At 32.5% G+C, this 22,233-nt stretch overlaps 1 protein-coding gene across 1 annotated transcript in view; it reads left to right on the forward strand.

Annotated features, from left to right (window-relative positions):
• SEMA3E (semaphorin 3E) overlaps nt 1–22,233 on the forward strand; it is a 100,493-nt gene that overhangs the window by 67,044 nt on the left and 11,216 nt on the right. The window contains exons 9-15 of the mRNA XM_069462172.1: nt 2,335–2,479; nt 4,625–4,847; nt 7,476–7,567; nt 9,695–9,736; nt 10,743–10,909; nt 15,138–15,205; nt 16,711–16,850. Of these exons, the coding sequence (XP_069318273.1) occupies nt 2,335–2,479; nt 4,625–4,847; nt 7,476–7,567; nt 9,695–9,736; nt 10,743–10,909; nt 15,138–15,205; nt 16,711–16,850 (877 nt within the window). The remainder of the gene's footprint in view (nt 1–2,334; nt 2,480–4,624; nt 4,848–7,475; nt 7,568–9,694; nt 9,737–10,742; nt 10,910–15,137; nt 15,206–16,710; nt 16,851–22,233) is intronic.

Raw genomic sequence — 22,233 nt, forward strand, 5'->3', positions numbered from 1 at the left:
ATTATTGAAAGAAGATTTCTGTAGGAATACAGAATTTCTGTGTGATATCATGTCAAATCAAAACGACTTGAATATTTCTTTGCAAGGTAAAACAGTCTAGATATGATACGTGGCAAAAAATTCAAGCATTTCAAAAAAAGCTATCTTTTTTTCAAAACAATTCTTCAAAAGGAAATTTCAGATGAACATTTTCCCTGGATAGTAAAGGTCATTGATGAGCAGGATGATATATGCTAATCATTTGAAGAATATGCAGCAGTTGTAGACCTATTAATTGGAAAATACAATGAAAGATTCACTGACTTTGAGAATCATGACATCACACTCAAATTAGCATTTCAGTCTTACCTAGTTGATATTACCAAAGCACCTAAAGAACTACAGATGGAATGGATTGAGCTCTCAGTAGATGACATTTTAAAGCCATTGTTTGATGCTAAGAAATATCCCATTGAAATATGGAAAAATGCAGTAGAAATCCCATGCCTTCAGCAACATGCCCCAAAAATGCTTTCTTGCTTTTCAACCACTTATTGCTGCAGCAAATCTAGATTTTCCTACTTGACCCAAATCAAGATGCCCTTAAGGTCACAAATGACTGATTCCCATCTAGGGGATCAACTGAAAGTACAGACCTCCACGCTGCAACCAAATATTCAAATGCTTTCCAACAAAAAGCAAATGCAATACAGTCATCAAAAGGTTAGTTAACTTTAAAATTAACAAATAGTTTTCATTTTTTGAAATCGTTAAGTATGTAGTATAGTTTTACAAAATAATGTACATTTTAAATATATCTAATTGAAGTTTCTTGAATACAGCCTTATTTGATTACAGCTAAATGAAAGCAGCCTTCCAACATGAAAAAGTTCTCCATCTCTGTCCTTAACTATTTTTTTCTTATTACCTCATTATCTCCCTTATGTCAGTCAATAATTTATACATTGCATGAGCATTCAGTGGTTTTATATGATAAATTCAAGTTATGACATAATCAGTATTATTTTTCTGTGGGTTAGTCTGAACACCGTATAAGCTACTTTCCTAAATGATAGCACAATGGAGCTTTCTGAGAAATCAAAGATGATTTTCTTCCATAATTTCAATTTTGACTATTCAATTTATATAAAAATCTGAGAAAAAACTTCCCAGCTGTTACCTGACATAAAGGTTGATTTTTGTAGAACGGTGATCAAAGGTTTACTGCCACGTTAGTCGCAGATTTTCTCGGTATGCAAGGCCTTTCCAATTGCTTCAAGGTGTGTTATAAAATGTGTGAATTGATGTCCTAGGACAGTAATATAACTGCTGTTTTACAGGTGTCTCAGGGTATAGGAAATTTTATACTTATATAGAACTTTGCATTTTGTAAAGCACTTTCACAAACATTTAATTATTTTGATTCTTACAATAGGGAGACGGGGATAATTTTATAAGTTTTTCGTATCATGCTAGATTAAGAAATATGGCCAGATTTTTTTAATTAATGTTTTTTGCGGAATCTGATTACAAATGTGCCCGCTAAAACCTGCTGTAGTTAGTCAACTACTTTATCTTCTCCAGGTTGAAATTTTGTTTTTGTTTTTTTAATTTTCTGTGTGTTCTCTAAACCAAGTAGAAATTTTTGTCGAGAAAATAATTTCAATTGCTGCTAGTTCTAGAAATGAGGGATCTGAGTTATATAATTTAAGTAATTATCTCGAGATTAATATATCTAGTCCAATCATCTTTCCACTATAGTACAATTTTCTGTAAACTGGAGGAATATATAAGCATATTAATGTCTATGTAAACCCAAGCTAAAAAATGCAACAAATTCCTAAATTTTCATGAGACTTTAAATTGTTTTCAAATTATATACACTAAGGTATTTTGTAAAATATGAATAGAATTTGTAGCAATATTAGCAGAATAGTGATCCAGAGAACACTATTTACGCTGAAGATGGAAGAACAACATTAAAGGAGATAATACCTTAAAATGTGCAGCTCAACTTGGGGAAGAATCTTTTTTAATATTAAAGCCAGACATTTTTAAATAAAAATTATAAAAACACAATATAGGACTTAATAATAATCAAGTGACACAACTACACTTTTGTCATTCTAACAATGTCATTTTCAATTGTATTAAATAGGCAAAGAAATGGTAAGTTTTGGAGTTTCAAAACTTGAACTATTGCAATATTTATTATTTCTAGAATATTCTATGCTTAAAGAAATTACAACTTTTTTACTAAAAAGACTTAACTCTTATATATGTAGACTGGAGTGTTTGGCTAGCTGACCTGCTAGTTAATTCCAAAATAGTAACTATCTTTTTTGTGCTTTTCAGTAATATATTTCGAGGGCATGCTATATGTGTCTATCATATGTCTAGCATCCGGGCAGCCTTTAATGGACCATATGCACATAAGGAAGGACCTGAATACCACTGGTCACTCTATGAAGGAAAAGTCCCTTACCCAAGACCTGGTTCTGTAAGTTTAGTCATTTAACAAAGTATTCTTATTCTTTAAAGGCTCTTTTGGTAATATTTTGTTCACCGTTTCATGTGTTTTACAAGACTTTGCAATTAAACAATTAAGGAATTCTACACCTAAAAGTATGATTGGTAAAATGTATGGTAAATATTAATAAGTATCACTTCAAATCTCAAGTTGTCTGCTTGTTACTTAATGAAAAAAATGTAGGCTATTATGGCTATATCTGAGCAGGACTATACAATATATATTATCATTGATATTTTGGATAAGTAGCACTAATCTTATTTTTAGGAGTGATGATGAACACAGAAACATTCAAATAATATGAGCATAATATTCCTCTCAGCCTCTTCAGAAAAGTTAGTACATGTCATTTACAAGCAAGAAAATGTCACCAAATTTTTATATTCTAATGTTTAGATCGGCCTCTAAGTTCCCTAGGCCAAACTTTCTCCTCACTTCTCACTTTAGCAGATCTAAAAAGTTTTTTTCTCTATATCCTCAGCACCTCATTTAACATCCTTGGCTGGCCTCTTAGGAAAAAAAAAGGCTAAAAGTATCACTAGAGGACAGGAACTTCTGTTGCTTGCCTCTAAATGGGTACTACTAAGATTCTTCTTAGCTACTCAAACTTTTGTGCTTTTAATTGTACATGTGTCTAAAAATGGTGATGGTGATGATTTTGTATCATGCATACACTTTGTGCAATTAGGTTGGAAAGATGTTGCATGGTTGTATATGCTATGTTGGCCATGAAGAGCAAACACTTAACTTGTCACACAAGTCAACATCTACACTTTTATGAGCAGCTGGTGAAATCCCATCACTATGCTGATTCTACAATCACTTGAAAAGTCAAGTAGAAACCATTTTTGCGGAGCCAAAAAACAAAGTGGAAACAAACCTTACCTACATTAACGAGTGTAAGACTTTACTGTTTCAATCACTCTCACTAGCTTAAAATTATTACTTCCAGTAGGATATAAAGTATATTTTATTTCACTCTATTGATTGAAATTATAATTTAAATCTAGAAAACCCACCCCTGTGGCTTTGCTGGAAATGTTTCTTGAAACCACATGGTCTTAAAGGAGATTTGGAGGAAGTGACTGGTTACTGAACTGCTTCCAACCTAGTCCAAAATGTTTCCAATTATATATCATGAAAGTACACTCAAGTGAAAAATTCATGCCAAATTAAGAAATATGGCCCGATTTTTAAAACCAAACCATTATAAATGCCCTCTTTTCAGAATGTGATTACTAAACTACCATATTTATACTCTAAAGTAGAAAATTTTTATCAAGATAATCATTGCAGTTGCTGCAGGTTCTGGAGGGAAATATGTGAAATGAGGGAGTTCTTGTTAACAAGCATGAATCAACACATTTCAAGGTTTTCCAATAAGTAATTTAAGAAGCTGTTGGAAATTTAATTTTAGTGATTTAAAAATTGACATGTTATAGCAAATATTTTTTGAATCCACACAAACATAATACAAATTCATACAGATTATAATAGTACATAGAACAAATTCATACAGATTATGATAGTAGAGGATTTTTTCCATCAATAATTAAAAATAACATTTGAATAGGTTTTTATGTTATAGCACTAAAATTGTACAGTCAGTGAGCCAATTGTGACCATCAGTAATCATATTATCAGAGTCTCAATGATAGAAAAGCAACTTTGTGCAGTTATGATCCTTAGTTTTGACAAATTGTCAGCACAACAAAGCTTTTTTGTTTTTGTATGAATAGATTGTTTTTCACATTATAAATTAAATTTTGAAGGTAAACAAATTTCAAGAACAGGGAAAATAATTTGGATATTTATGAAGTTAAACATTTTTAGCACTTTCAAACTGTCTTGGTATTAAATAAACTTCACTTTTCCAGGATTTCTCTACCTTTTTCTACATTTCTAGTGCTGTATGTTTGAAATAATTTAGTCTGTTTTTGTAATTTTTAATGCATATTCCATTTCTGTAATGAAAAATGTATAGTTACTAAATGTTTCTAAATGCACTATTGATAATTGAACACACTCAATTTTTCTAATTCTTCTCATAATTGATTATAAATTTGCTCCTTACGTTTAAGGCAAAAAAAATTATCTAATCCACTTGTATTTCAGTGTGCCAGTAAAGTAAATGGAGGGAGATACGGAACCACCAAAGACTATCCCGATGATGCCATCCGATTTGCAAGAAGTCATCCGCTAATGTACCAGTCTATAAAACCTGCCCATAAAAAACCAATATTGGTAAAAACAGATGGAAAATATAACCTGAAACAAATAGCAGTGGATCGAGTAGAAGCTGAGGATGGCCAATATGATGTCTTGTTTATTGGTACAGGTAAAGAGATGAGAACATACTCAGAGATACTTAAATTGACCCTAAAAATCAATAACTTTAATAACATTTTTAAAAAGCACCTATCAACAAATCTCTTGTTGATCCGTTAACCCATTTGCACGTTGCTAATCTATAGTGTCTATAGTGAGAAAGATTGAAATAAAGTCCTCAGAGGACTGCAACAGTAAGAGTTCATATCTATTATCTGGGAATAATTATTGCTATTACCAGTTTCATTGTCAATAGTGTTGTGGTTTGGACAATAAAGTATGTGGTCCGCCTTGTTCCAGACCTGAAAAATATTGAAGTTATTGGGAAGAGAGGATTTGGGACTGTTAGAGCACATAACTCCTGATAAATGGTCAATGCTTAATACATTTGAATAAATGAAGAAATGAATAATAGATGTTAATGAACAAGTTGGTTCCAAGTAAAACTTCTACATAGTGGAAGTAGAGTGTCATAGCAAGAATGGTTCTCCTCTCAGTCTCTAAGCCTCATTAGTACCTCTGACTGCTCAGTGAGGCCTCAAAATTTTATAAACTTGGGACAATAACCTTACCTAAATCTATAACCAGAGTAATTCTTATCAGGACCCATCATAATCAACCATGTGTACGAAGCAGGCCAAATATTACCCCAAATAACCCTGAATTAACAAAGCAAAGTATAATGAATATGTTAAAAGTAAAATTCAAATAAACTTATAACTTCAATTTATGCTATATATTAGGTCTAATTTCTGGATGAGACCTAACAAACTTAACAGCCTTTAGAGTAATATGTAGCAAATTCTGTTAAGTAATTTAAAGTTCTATAGTAACTTTGAAAGTGTTTTAAAAAATCAGTTCTTTCTCCTCCTTCTTTCTCCTCTCCAATTACTATGTGCAGCATAGTAATTGCTACAGCAGTTGTTCTTTTGAAGAGTGAGTATTCTACCATACATATTGTTAATCATAGACATAAAATTCTGAAGAGATAGTAGCATATGCCTAGATCAGGAATCAGGAATCATTAATATCATCAATAATCATTAATATCAGGATCAGGAATCATTAATATTAGTACTTGGGCTTCCTAATAATATTCGTCTTTTTAGAAAGCAAAGATTTAAGCAAGGAAAAATTCTTCTTATTCTAAGAAATTGATTTCTGGTACAGGCTATATTTTATCCATTTATGTTACAAGGTTAATGTTAATAATGTGCTCTGCACTGTGGGTTCAAGATTACTAAAGCATCAGATTTCTTTAACAAACTTGATATTACGTGGCCATAAATTTTCTCAGAGTGACTTCCAGCCAAATTTATAAAAAGGACTTTCATAATCAAGACTAGTATTTGATAAAATGAATCAAAATTGTTATTTTAAAATGCCCTGGAAAGTAGAAGACATATTTATAGTTCAAGAATGTATTTAAAAATACCTGCTTGTCAGAGTGACCAAAGTTATTTAAGAGAATTCCAGAAATATCAGATATTTATATTGTCATATAAAACACATTTAACTCAAAGATACCATATTGAACCACAGATTTTCAGGAAAGAATATGTTGATGGATTATGAGGAATACAACATTGGAATATCCCACAAATGATAGTTATTTTTCCCAATATTTACCAGACACAGGATTTAATACAATACATATATAATCCTTATTGCAAAATCAGCAGTTGTAAATAATTTGAATTTCATCTTTGATTTTTTCCTGACATAATTGTGAAATATTTAAAATGTGTGCTTGGTTTTCACAATGACAGTTTTTGTTCCTTTTAGTTAATGTACAATACAAGCAACTATTATTAGCTTAATTATAATCAAATTTTATTAACCTACCCACAAGACTTGATAATTTTTCAACAAACTGCTGAAACACCAAAGAAATTCTTAGAACTTCCAAAGTGCTTATTTTTTTCTGAATTATGTCTAACACTACACTAAATTATTTGTATAGGTAAATTAATGTTTTATTAAATTTTTAATAGGAAAGAACAAGCTTAGAGTATCAATAATAAAAGATGAAATTTTAAATATGAATACAAATTTATAAAACAATTTATAATTATGGAAGCTAAATGATTGGTACAGAAGGACTCATTCTTCTCTCAATGGTGTATACTGGAATTTTTCCTCATTAAAAATGTATATATTTGTTTGCATGTGTATAAATATGTGTGTGCACATATATGTATACAATGTTTAACAGTGTATGGCTTGCAATGTTCCCTAAGATTAAAGGTATAGTTTCATGCCACAAAAGTAGCTTTAAGTAAAAAAATTTTTCACATTATACATCATAGAGGAAGCTAGAATACTTTGGCATCTGCCATATTTCACTAATTCCAAAAAACATTTTGATTTCAGAATCTATAATTGGATTTTTGCATCAAACTATTTGAAGAAAATTATACTTTATTTGATCTTAATTTTTGGCCAGACATATAAAATTAATTTTTACTAATTGAAAATGTGAGTATAAGCAGGCATATTCTTAACTGACAGTGATAAAATGTTTCATGCATCTGGGTTGCAAATCTTATTTGAATTTATAGACCCTATCGTTTATAATTATTTGAAAACTGGATTGTGACATAAACTAGAAGCTATCTCTTTTTTTGCTCCCTTACAGATAATGGAATTGTGCTGAAAGTAATCACAATTTACAACCAAGAAACAGAATCAATGGAAGAAGTAATTCTAGAAGAACTTCAGATATTCAAGGTATTTTAAATAAAAATTATAGCCTAAATTTATGCATTATAGACAATTACAAGCTATGTAAATAGAAAAGGCATTATATCAATTCTTTTTCCCTAACAAATGTGTTGTGGATTCAGAGCAAATTGAAGTGAGAAATTATTCAAAATGTTGATGCGCCTATTTGATTGTCGTGGACTTTTCAGATAAAGAGGCTAATACTTAGCATGAAAAGAATTTTAATGTACAAATTGTGACTATAGGAAAATAACACTTATGTCACATATGAATTTCAGAATCAGTATTGCAAGGTCACATCTTATGCAAATGTACTATTAACATTGACCAATAAAACACATTTTCATATTGTGAACATTGTGGCATGATAAGCATACAGCTTTTTATTGTATTATAGAAATAATTTACTGAAAAAGAATAGAAAATGGTAATGGAAAGATTGGACATAAAAATTATATGCACATGTATATTTACATATATAAGTGCATGGGTGTATAAATACATGCATATATAATATATACAGTCAAGTGGCATCATTCACAGCAGTTTTGGTGTTTAAAGACACTGGGAACATTGAATTAGTAAATACTGACTATTGCTCCTGAAGAAATACAGGGTTAGGTTCCTGCAAATTTCTGATTATAACATCTTTGTTAACTGATCAATACATAACCTTGTTTTCTGTGTATCCGTGTTTAAAGACATCTTATTTAGTATATAGTGTTGATTAATTAACATTGAACTGCCAGCCAACAGCAGTATAACTCATGATTGAATGCAGCTTATCTAAACAAAGTATTTTCTTCATTAAAGCACATCACAGCCTTTTTGAGTTTAGGAACACTAAACAGCAATTCAGCACTACACTTGGGGGCCATTCTAAAAAACAAAACACCAATAAAAAGCATAGAAATGTAACAAGCATGGCACTAAATGGTCCACGGAAAGGACTCATGTTTACACTATGAAAGCTGAAACAAGAAGGCAGAGTGTCACCTTGTTCCATGTCAGCTGGGAATATGCATGTCTTCTGGCTCGAATTTTTTGCTGTTCTTAGCAAGTGTATGTCCATGAATAAAAAACACAACCAAGTATTGATATTTGGGTTATAAATTAATTTTAGTAAGTAGACAAATTTGCAAATACAAAATCTACAAATAACCGTTACATTCATATACAGACAATCCTTGTTATCTGTGAAAAGATTTTGTGAATGAAAAGTAATGCATTTTGTCTTGGCTGTGATGGTGATCAGATTCCCCAGAGCCACACCCAAAGCTGACCACCCTCCTATATGCCAGAGTAGCTATGCTTTTGTTTATTTTGTACGTTGGGGCTTTATGAATGAATGTATGCATGCATGCATAGAGATTCTGTAGCTTAAAAATGTTTTTAAAAAACCCACTGACATAGAGGATCAAGTGTTCTCTTTTAAAAAATAATTCTTCCATGGATAATCATCTCCAGAGTGAATTTCACTGGCCTTGTATTTCTCCACTTGCAGAATTGATCTGAGTTTGTTGTGCTCCTTAGAGATAACTTCAGTCTTAACATCTCTAAAGTAACACATGCCTTCTCAAAGCTATGCTATGTATTATGCCTTCCTCTGGTGCAATTCTAAGAAAATCAGGTTATTTATCTTGTTCAAAGAATCCTGGGTTCATAGTCATAGTCATGATCACTTAAACAGAAAAATATGTTGTTTAGGCTTAGGTTAAAATGATTAAAATCACCTGGTTTGTTAACAATAACACCTATCCAAAGATACAACTGCCTTACTTCTAATGGTTTGATTACTTCATAAGAAAGAACATTCTTAGTTTATTATTTTAAAGATATTTAAGTTTCCAAAGCACAGTATTCAAATTCAAATACAAAAACTATACTCCAGAGACAACCAGTAAGTTAGACTACCCACTGCTTTTCTCATCTACATATCTGTTCCATTCCCTTAGAAAAAAAAATTTTTAGCTATATTTTAATTGTATTTGCATATTTATTTACTATCGTGAAAGCCAAAGGCTGTTTGTCACACAACCACTCACGTATCTAATTTGTTTTCAGGGATTTATAATGATATTAAGGTAGATATTATTGTTTTCCTTAAAAAGGAAACTTTTTTTTAAATTTCAGGATCCAGTTCCTATTATTTCTATGGAGATTTCTTCAAAGAGAGTAAGTTATATGTGTGTGTTCTATATGTGAGTTAAGGTCAAAGGAAGTAAGAACATTAGTACATGTGCTTATGTATGAACAAGTTAATAGTTTTTTTTATTTTATTTTAGTAAGAATGCTTAACATGAGACCTATCTACCCTCTTAACAACTCTTCAGTGGGCAATACATTATGGTTGACTATAGGTACAGTGCTAAACAGCAGATCTCTAGAGCTTATTCATCTTGTTTGAAACTTTATGTTCATTAATTGCTCTGACACAATTACATAGTGATTTCCATTTAATAGATGTTTCTATTTTCGTTGTCTATAGAAAGGAAGATATGAGTAGTTTTATTTCCACAATTATGATAGCACATTGTTCCCTAATTATTTTTCATGAATGTTTGTGCAAAATAATGATAACAATGATAATCCAAGAGTGTGCAGTGAAACATGTTTCTCTTCCACTTCACTGCAATCAGTTTTGTGTGTAAACTTCTCCGAAACAATTGTTGCATGTATTGCCTCAAATTTATTTATAAATAACATTTCATATTTAGGCAGACAGGAACATATATTAAATATTCCACTGCTTGTCTTTTTCAACTTAACATCTTAGTTTCTTCCATGTCATCCTATATATATCTACATCACTCTTCTAAATATGTTATATGTCAATATTTAAAAAGCCATTTACTTTTCCAATCTCTGATGTTCCTAAGAGGCTTTAAAGGAAGACCTACAGTGTTAGATAATGCAAGATAATGAATAAAAGAATACACATCTCCTTGAGTTTTTATCAAGTTCAGTCTAGCAATCTTGGTATTCCTGCATTTAAGTCTATAAACATTTCAAATTTTGGAGAAATGCAAGTATCAATGTTCCATCATCTATTCTGAGCAACTACAGTAATTTAGGTAAATATTTGCTTGAGGCAATTGTGTATAAATGTGAAAATCTAGGTGTTAGATCTCAGTGAATGTTCTGTCCATTTCTGCGAGCAGCCTCTTTCTGATTTCTGTAGCAACAGCTGTATGTTGGATCTGCTTCTGCCGTGGCTCAAGTCAGATTCCATCACTGTGACATGTATGGAACTGCTTGTGCTGACTGCTGCCTGGCTCGAGACCCTTACTGTGCCTGGGATGGCATATCCTGCTCCCGGTATTACCCAACAGGCACACATGCAAAAAGGTGAGACGTGATACCTGGTGGAATATTTCCATTGTTTAAAAAAAAAACCCTACTGATTTTTTTGGTCTTTTTCTTTTTTGAACCTTTTCAATGAAGAATAACCAGGCTATTTTTACTTAAATAAATCACCACAGTTATAGTTATTTTGTTCATAATATAAGCATTGAAAACTTGAGTTGTTCCTGAAATACCTCTGTCAATTATTGTGTACAAAGACTGGAGCTGAACATGCTGTTGGGCTTTTATTTTTCCACCCAGGTTTGCATCAACTTTTCCCTCTTTTGAAACTTTTGCTGCAAGACATGAAACGAGTTTAGATAAACTTAAAGTGTGGAAATGGCAAGCCACCATACATAAGGGATTCAAAGACTTGAAAGGAAAATAAATAAATAAATTCTAAAATACATCCTGCATTTGCCCCATGTCCTCTCTACCAGCTGGTCTTCATTTATTTCATTTTGAAAGTGAATATTTTAACTCCTAGGCAAATGCATGACCTGTGTAATTAATGAAATGTGTGATTTAATTCAACACAAATGAAAGGTGCTTAAAGACCTCCAAACTCCAATGTCTGCAATTCTGTAAGGTCATTGCCATTTCTTACAGAAGATAAAGCCCAGTATTCTTTAAACAGAGATCTTAAGGTACAGAAAGTATTTTGGAGAATAAAGATATTTCTTCATTCAAGACATATGCAGTTGTGCATACTTTAGGAAAATATATTAGGAAAAATATTTTTATTCCTTATAGATAAGTAGTTTTTTTCTTGTGATAAAATGACCATACAAAACAAAACATAGAGCTATATAAAATATCCCTACTGAAAAGCAGTTTGTATTAATTTCAATTATTCTTACAACATCACTTCGGGTTATTTTTCTTTAAAATTTTTTCAGAATCTAACCCAATTTAGTGTAGTTGTTATTTTTATAGGTTCACATATGTAGTAGAGTTTCATTAAAAAGCTCACTATTTCAAAACTTTTGTTAATTTTATCTGAGCTAAATTAACAATCCAGTAAGTATTTCAAGAAAGGACATAAGAAGCAAATAGTGGAAGGATGCTTTGAGAGGACTTTTCTGAACTAAATTTGTTATACCAACTGTATTTAAGAATTGAGCAAATTAATTGATTTTGTACAAATGCTTGTTGATATTTGAAAACAATTCTTGAAAAATAGTCTTATTTTAATGTATTATTGACTTAGTCACCTACTAAGCCAATTATTGTACTATGTGCAAGGTTTATGAACAAATAATCATAATCTTCTCTATACAGGAAATCAGAACCTAAAATGAAGAATAGGATTGTAAATACAGAAGTAGCTCATTACTGAGCACTTACTATGTATAAAGTACTGGACTAAGTGCAATACACATAATACTTTCTCAAAATAATCCAACCTCTGAGCTCATTCTCAAAGGTAGAGATATAAGAAGATTCCAGTTAGGAATTAATTGTGCAAAGGCATAGAATACTTAGGAAAAACAATGCAGTTCCATGGATCAGAAGTGAAGTAGCAGGATATGAAGATGGAAAGGTAATTTTACCAAAAATAATAAAATTATTTTATTGTCATTGGTAACAATAAAAATGTTTGCAAGCTTTGCACCAAATGCTTATGAATAACAAGGTTTTTTGTTAGGCATGCAGTAGTGATGAATTTTAACTGAGCAGTCTCCAGAGCTAAATATTTTTTGGTATATGAGTGTGCAACCACAACCTTGATAATATATTTGAAAGAGGTGAATGTAAAGAATTACTTAGAAAAAGTTAAGTGGACAAAATAGTAGACAGGAAGACATGAAATGCCAGAGTCAGAAGCCATGTTCTATAAATGAATGAGCTCAGTTCAGTGACATGTAATGGAGATCTTTCAACGGTGTGGAATTCTTTTGAACCATCACTCACTCCTGGAGGAGAACTTTTTGGATAAGTTCCAGCACATGAAGGGAAAGTAGTTTGCTTTTATAGCAGATCGTTTTTGCTTCAGACCTGAATAGAAGCAGAAATTGAAAACTGGTCATTAAAATAAATACTTTTCTGTTCATGGAGTGAAAATGAGTCAACAGAGAAAAAACATTAATTCACAATCCAAACCACTTGTGTAAAATGGTCATCCAAAATACACTACAATTTATAAAGCTAGATCTTTTTTTCCCCTCCCTTGCTCTTGTATTTTGTCTATTTTCAGTGTTCTCTTAAAAAATTTCTAAAAGGCTAGAGATATAAGAAAAATATGCAGCTTTGTGAATGAAAGTCAATTTTGTTCAACCTTTCTCAAACTCTTGATCCTAACATTTATATATATATATATTTTTTTATGCCAAAATAAAGGATAAGTATATTGGAATGAAAATGAACTGAAACCTTTCTGGATTTTTTTAAATTCGTGTTTCCAATAATTTTTTGAACTCAATTTATTAACATTGCTTATCTAGAATTATTTGATTTCAGGCCCCTTTATCCTCACGTCACTTATATAACAATCTTGATGTAACACCATCTCAGCGAAGTGGAAACCATTTCTCATTTCATTGATTTTACCCCTGTACATTCATCATTGCTAGGCTGGCTTTAGATTCTCAATACTCAAGCAAGTTTCAACAAAATGAGGAATTAACAACAGCAGTTTAATTCTCACCTAGATCTGCTATCAGTTGAATGATAGCTATGCATGCTATTATAAAATAATATAAAATCATGGAGCTTTTTGCTTGCTACTTTTGTCATAAATTCTGTTTTTAATGTAGTTTAATAGAATAATCCATGTGGAAATTTTAATCTTAACTTTGTAAAATCCCTGGTCTTTAGGTAAGATTTTCTAATCAGCGATCTCACATTAAATAAAGAAAAAAAATAAAACTTAATTTGTACATAGATAATATTCCCAAAAATTGATTGAAAATGTTCATCTGCCTAGCTTTAGATATCTATTAAGTTGTTAAATAAGATCTGAACTTCTATATGTGATAAAGTATTTCATTTCTTGTGATAACATTCCATTATTATTTAGTGAGGAAACCCTAGAATGAAAAGAAAAAAAAAATGAGGCTGGAATAGATTTTAGGTGTCATTTAGCCAACTTCATTTTACAAACAAGGACACAAAGAGCCAGAAAAGGGAAGAAATATGCGTGAGATCATACAGAAAGTTAGTGGTGGCATTAGGATTTGAATCTGGTTCACTTTTCCAAGTTTTATCATTGCATATGGTTAAAGCATCTCATTGTCACTTTGGAAGCTGCACCATCACCCTCTAGGGTAAAACTTCTGCTTTGCCTTCTGTTTTTCCTTCAATCTTGAAGAAATGCCATGATTTAGAGAAGCAAGTGGTATTTTCCACCTTTACGTAATACTTCTATTTTTATCTCTAAAGTAAAAGTTTGCTAGAGATCTTGATTTTAGAATTCCAGTACTAATAATGATAATTCCCCTTATTTAATTTCTCAGAAATATGCATGTAAATTTAAAACATGATATATATTATGGAAATCTTTTTCATAGATATAGATTAATTTTTAGTTATATATGTAAATAATCTATCAAATATAAAAATGTACTTGAAATGTTCCTAATTATAATAGGCAAATTGAAGGAAAAAACCTAGGGTTTCTCGAGTCCCACTAATGCACAAAATCCTGTTAAATGTGTATAATACACCATCACATTGAAAAGAGGCATATACTTTCTAAATGTTATGTCTAAAGAGTAAGCTGACTATAGTATATAATTAGTTTGTGATTTTTATTAGCAGCTATATTTATATTAATTCTTATGGCCATAGAACAAAATATGTGATTCAAATATTTTTCATGTGAACTTCATTAAGTTTTATACTCAGATGTTTTGTACACAATATTCTACCTCAAATCCTTCATCTGCTCACATTCCTTACCACCCAAGGCATTCATTTCAAACCAGAAGACTTCTTGTTCAACTAAACTTTAGACAAAACATAAAGAGAAATGTATTAAATTGTTGCTCGGGGATCCAGAATTCAAAATTATGTAAACATTTAAAAAATAGTGTTATATAGATCTTAACTATTAAAGAACATTCAATGGAAATATGAAAAATTATGAAACTTAGATTAATCCTTGTTTCATATAACTGATCAGTTTTTTCAAGAGCAGAATCCTACTTGAATCTTTAATGCAGTTGGCTGTATTTTAAAGTCTGGAAAATTGAAATACAAACATCTCCTAAATGCATTTACTTTCTTTCAGGCGGTTTCGGAGACAAGATGTTCGGCATGGAAATGCAGCTCAGCAATGCTTTGGACAGCAGTTTATTGGTAATCCATATAAAATCGTTATGGGTTACTTAGAACGTACATTGATGACAAACTGCAAGCTTCTTAAAAAGAGTCCTTTTCTTGGTGATTTATGCATACTAGAATCATGTAACTGAAAGTATTCTCTTTTCCTTCCATGTAGTTAAAATTTTGTACATTTGACATGTAATTTTACATAATTAGGAAAATAAGTTTTATATGCCACCATCCAAGCTTTAACATTAGACCTCAAACCAAAGGAATCCTAGAACAAGAATGCTCTACCTCTTTTAGCTAGTTAATTCCATAATGGCTTGTAGGATTTATCTTTTTCTTTCATACCTGGGAATATCTTCACCATGTTATATAACTTATGGTGATTTTATCCAATGATATGACTTGAATCAAGTCACTTACTAAGCTTTGGTATGAAGTAAAAAACTTTTACTTTTACTGAAGGTGGATAAGCTTAATGCTGGGATTGGTGATGTAGGATGAATGCTAGGTGGTCTGATGGCCAAAGGACGAGAGGAAATTTCAGGTTTAGGCAAATGTAAGGAGGTTAAGACAGAAAAACACTCTCCTGACTCTTCACATGATGATGGTGATTGGTAAACAGGCTGTGTTTAGTGGCAGTGGGTTCACCAGGAAGGAACAAGGGGCGGGGGGGCTGCAATAGTTGAGAGACCAGCGGTGGTTACACAGATCTGGAGGTTGTGGCCCAGCACCAGTTTGCTAGACCCCAGGCTGACTCAGGATTCAGTGCAGGACTCAAGCATCTGGGAATACTGACAAGAAAAGGCAGGTGACCTTAATATTAGGGAAATTTAGGGTTCAGTTTTGAAGGTTAGAAGGATTCAGGCATAGGAAAAATAAAATCCTAGGATTCCAGTTACTGAATTTGTCTTAGTTAAAATAAGAATAATTCAATTTACTTTTATTCCCCACTGCAGCTAAGTATACTTGCTTGAATACAAATTTGAGTTCAAGTCCGATGAGAGACTTTCTGGTCCCAGATACAGATTACGATCAGTATGTTCTATTTCACAAAGTTGTTAGTTCAGTTTCACACTCTCTTCTTACTGCAGAAGCCCAACACTCGGATAGCTGCAATCCTTGGTCAACATTTCATTCACTCTGTTTATGTAGTGCCATTTTGCCTAGATTTTCAATTTCTGCTTTTGTTTGTGATCATTAATTTGGTCCTTGCCTTGCTTGAACGTCTGGTGCTCACCTTCTCCCTGCTTTACCAATAGCTGTTGCCATTGATTTTTCCATGAATTTAACATTGATGCTTCTTTCTGTCCTGTCTTGTCCTTTGGAGCCAAACTCACCCCCCATAGCCTGCTTACCTTTTTAATGTCTAGATTTTTGTATGCTGCTCTCTCTAAATAACTCCTTTAAATGACCCTACATAGAAATTAGCAAAAAGTAATGAGTTTTTGCAGGGATCTAAGTAATGTTATAAGAGATTATTTACCAGTAAAATCAAAGTCTCAAGGCTGATGTTAACATTCCTGTTGCAGGGGATGCTTTGGATAAGACTGAAGAGCGACTGGCTTATGGCATAGAGAACAACAGTACTTTGCTAGAATGCACCCCACGATCTTTACAAGCAAAAGTCATCTGGTTTGTACAGAAAGGACGTGACACAAGAAAAGAGGAGGTAATTCACAGCTGCACATTCACGCCACGGTGTCTTATAATAATGCGTGATCAGTAAATAGTTGATTTACTTGGGTGCTTAAAATGAAATGTATTATACATATCTTATTTAAAATGTCAATGTATTATGTGTGATTTATATAATATGAAAGTTTAAATACATGAATAGATTTACATATAAATAAAAATTTTATACATATAAATAATTTAGATCCCTGAAATTGAATTTTTTTAAGGAGGTATTTATAGTGTTATGATTTTCATGTCATGTTGCCAAAATGACAGTCTTAAAATTGTATCAACCAAGACAATGTTTAGGGAAATGGCAAACTTAATAACCATTAACACATATATCTTGGACATGTGAGTAATGTAATTAAAGTAACAGCCACTGCAACATTAAACTGGTTATATGATAAAGCTTTTAAATCATGTATAACACATTGACACAAGGGTTCTTGTCTACTGGGAACAAAGGAAGTGCATCAGCTCCTTCATCCTTTTAAGCAAATTTGATTTGTTTATAGATTATAATTCTGTAATCACCTAAATCTGCAGTTCCCAGAATCTGGGTGCAGACCAGTACTGGTCTCTGGCCTATTAGGAACCGGGCCACACAGCAGGAGGTGAGCAGCGGGCAAGTGAGCGAAGCTTCATCTGTATTTACAGCTGCTCCCCATCACTTGCCATCCCTTCCACCCACACCCCATCCATGGAAAAATGGTCTTCCGTGAAACTCATCCCTGGTGCCAAAAAGGTTTGGGACTGCTGACCTAAATGATGGCAGAAGAATCACTTGGCTGCTTTTAGAGATGGAAGGATAGGCAGCATTTAAAGCACATGTATAGAATAGTCCGAGGAAGTTACTGGATAAAAGAATGCAAGTCAAGGGAACTGGCTGGATACAGGGATCAGGCCGGGGCTTAAAGCCATTAGGAAAAGCAGATCATTGATGTGATGTGGGCTCTGAACTCATTATTCACAAAAGTGGTGTTCTAAAGATAGCAAGTAGAAAAATAATGGTTACGTCAGAGGGAGCTAGATCTTGGTGAATATTGGAGAAATGGTTGGTGGTAATGAAAAAATTGCAAGTTGAATAAGGAAAAGAAATTTTAAAGACCTACCTTAGGTCACAAGGAAGAGCCAGTAGGTGCACACTGGATATCGAGTGAATCAGTGGGAGTCTTCACCTCCTTTTGGCAACTAAACATTTGTCACTGGAACCCACGATTACTGATTCCGGGAGCACTTTGAATTTTTCTGTCTTTTTTCTCTAGCCTATGGTAAAGCTAAAAACCCAATATGTCGTTGGTCCAAATTCAAACAGTACATTCTGGAAAGTTATTAAATATATAAATCCCTAGTTCTTGGGATAGTCTTAAGAAAGATCCCTCAACTTAATAAGGGCTATTAGAAATATAAAAAATGCAATCAGGGTAGGAAAATTCTCCTAAATTTTCATGACATCATAAGAATAAACACGTCATAAAATGTTATAACATATTGCACTGAATTAAGTTGATTTAGTATTATTTTCCATTTCACAAATCTGAGGTGAAATAGCTTAATTCCACCATAACTCACTTTGCAGGAAAGGACCTGCAAGTATTCCATAGTTTTTCCAAGTCGAATGGCTTCGGAAGACGGAGAAGTAATTCTTTTATCAGTGATTTTCCTCATTCAGTATGTTCTGTTTCTAATTTGAAACTCAGCATAATCTGCCTCATTTGGAAATCTTTACCAAACCATTTTGACATGCTGCATCCATCAATGTTCAATTATAACATTCTTTTTCATATTGTTGGTATCATCTACTTCTCCTTTCCCATAATTTTTAGTGCCTATTTTTCAACTACATTCAAATTTCCATGACTAATATATTTATTGATATTTGAAATTTAGAATTTACTTGCTGCATTAAAAATTATATCATGATCAGATAATACATGGCTTTTATAGAATTAGCAATATATATATTGATTTATTCACAATCTTAAACAGGACGAAACACAAAATTGCTGACTTCATTAACACATTGACTGCCACACTAGAAAAAACATTTTTTCCTTGGGGCCATTGTGTTGTATCATGAAAATAGAATAAAAACTTCAAAAACAAGATGATCTTCTCCAATTAAAAATTTGTTATTTTTTATTGTTTTGAGTTATATGGAACTTGAAAAATAGTTCTCATCACTCCCAAGGTGAAGAGACGTGTGCGTTACATATCCTTCACCAGTTAAATACAACTCACATGGCAGTTAATGTGTTAAAGGCTGAATGTCTATGATATACACATAAAGCAGAATGATTTTGCATGTAAGTCCTGAATTTTATTTTTATTTATTTATTTTTTTCTCCCCCACCCCACCCCGCCCCCCCAAGTCCTGAATTTTAAAGACCGTTTTGCATTCATTGCCATTTGTATGTCTTATTTACTATGAAATATAAGATAACCCCTTTATTATCAAGCTTAGACCATTGTAAAGGATATTTAAGTTCACCTAGTCCAATTCTTACTTTCCATGGGGATGCTTTATAGAATACCCCTGACAGTAGCCATCAAGGTTTGTCACTGACGTTACAAACCATGAGAAGTCATTAATTTGTCAGACCAGAGTACATGCATCTTCCATTTAGTGAACTGAAATTTTTGTCTCTGAAGTATCTGCCCATTCAAATCCAAACTCAGTCTTCTGGAGTTATCCAGAAATGACATATTCATGTGAATAAGATTTTTGCTCTGATTAATCTTTAGAAACTCTACATACCTGAATTGGTAGAAAGCATCCAGAAACGCAAACATCTAGTTTATAAACTCTGGATTACAGTAATTCTCTCTAATGTGCACTTTATAGTTTCCTGCTTCTTTAAATACAACAAATGGAACATGATCTCTATATATTTTATTAGTTCAATAAATATTTATTGAAAGCCTGTTTTTCTAGGCACTTCATAAGAACATTTTTCCTTGGCTTGATGAGCTGGCTACTTTTAATGTTATAACTACTTGCTATGAATATATTCAATATAAAAATTAAATACAACTATATTAGATGCTATAAATATCAGTTATTTTGATAGCCTGAAAGAATTAATACAACTCAATAGAACAGAATTGATAGGTTAAGTCTATTCTTTAATGTGTACTTATTACACACAGGAACCCGGCAGGTGCCTTGTTATTCCTATATCTCACAACTGCATGTTATACAAAATTATCATCGTACATGTGCAGAATCCAAACCTCAGAGAGTAAGCTCATACACAAAGTCAGTGATAGACCCAAGGCTGAAGTCAGGTATTTCTGACTCCAAAGCTGTGCTGCCTCATTCATTGTCCAAGTACCAAGGACTGTACTATGTGCATTTTATAGAATATACCATTTTATTCTAAAAAACTGGTTTATAAAATGAGGTAATTGAGACACAATGTTTAATAATTCTCCTCGTTACTCACAGCTAGTAAAGTGGTATCAGATCCAGATCTATGCAATTTCTACTAAACCACAAAATCTGAAATCAGAATTCCAAATACAGATGCTTTGGGATGTGGAACAAATGAAACACTTCATAGCAGAGGTTCTGTAACTTAATTTCTGAAAAATGCTCTTAATATCAGGTGATCCTTATATAAATTTTTCTTTGTCAGAGTTGAGTGGAACATGCTGCTGCAGCCTTGATGAACAAGGCACTACTCCTGTTTAGACGTCTGAGAACCTGTGCATAATTTGAGCAGTTCATTCTCTAAGCACTGATACCATGAACCATTATTATACAATGTATACATCAATGTATAGCCATTCTCAAACTGCCCTTTTCAAGCTTCTACTCTATGCTTATTTGTAGAAGATGACTTCTTCTATAAAATTAAGAGCACTTCATCATTTGAACCTATATAGATATAAAACTCAGGGTACTCCTCCTTTTTTTTTTTTTTAACTAAAAGAATTTTATTCATTTATTTGAAACTTGTTTATTGAGCATCTACTATGACTTTCCCTTTCTGGAGAACAGGAAAATGTTTAAATAAGAATATTTAAGATGTCAGGTAACAATAAAGATAAAAATACAATGAAGATTATTTATAGGGAAAGATTGGAATTTTAAAGGGGTGGTCACAGAAGTTCTCACTAAGGAGGTTGCCAAGTAAGTGACATTTGAGAAAAGATCTGAGAAAAGCGAGGAATAGGTCATGAGAGACCTATGAGAGAACTTTCTGGACGTCAGGAACAGCAAATGCACAGGCCTTTGAGTATATCCAGTGCACTCCTACCTCAAAGAACATCAGAGTAGAGGGCAGTGTGGCTGGTGGGGCATGAGCAATAGAGACTAATAGACTGAGTTGGTGAGGCGAGATAAAAGGTCAGCTCACGCAGGGACTTAGAGGCTGTTATATAGGGTTTTGTGTTTTCTCTGAATTAAATAAGCCGCCATTAAACAGTTTTCAGCAGATGTATGACATGATCGGCATTTTTTTAAATCACTTTGGTTATTGTGTTAAGAATATAGTATGTGGGGTGGAGATAAGTATGGAGTATTAAAGGAACACAGTAATAAAATATAAATCTTTATGTTCAAAGACACATCAACTCTTAATGTGACCTGTCCCTTCAAGGCTAGATGATGCGCAAGTGACTGCCTCATATATGTAGTAGCAATGTACTTTGTGATATTTTTCGGTATTACTGAGGAATGAGAAGGCTGCTTGACATCTCAGATGGAATACTTTTTGGACCCTCTGTTCTTTTCTGTGTAAATGCCTGCAAGTACTGTTTCGAACTCAATATTCTCTCAGAGCCTAACTTAACAGGTGCTAAATAATCATAGTTCTAGCTCTTGTGAAGGTTATGATCTTTTATGAAGACAGAAATACAAATACAAAATTATAATATATGTTCCTTAAAAGTTCTATTGAAAGCAAGGGAAAATAAAATGGTCTCAACCAAGAGGTTGGGCAGGCAGGTGGCATGATGAATAATCAGGAAAAGATTCATGGCAGAGGTGATATTTGAGCCATATCTTCAAGGATGAGTAAAGAGTAATTAGCAGAGAGAATAATATAAGCCTATGTTATAGAGATGAGAAACAATATGGTACATGTAAGTCATGATTGGAAGTGAAGATGCAAAATGAGTAGACAGATTAAAGAATCCATTTCATTTTATCTATAAGCCAATGGGAACGCCTTAGACTATTTTAGACAAATTAGTCTAGAAACTGGTAGACTTGGGAGACAAGCAAAATGTTAAAGAACATTTAGAAAGGTATTTCAATGGTCATTGAAAGATTTTCTTCCTGCATGAACTGAACAGTGATAGGTAGGAAGGGAGAAAGATTTCAAATTTTATGAGATAATATTGAGTGGATTTGGTATTTGAGATGA

Source organism: Eulemur rufifrons, chromosome 29 (assembly GCF_041146395.1).
Source record: "Eulemur rufifrons isolate Redbay chromosome 29, OSU_ERuf_1, whole genome shotgun sequence".
Classification (NCBI taxonomy): Eukaryota; Metazoa; Chordata; class Mammalia; order Primates; family Lemuridae; genus Eulemur; species Eulemur rufifrons.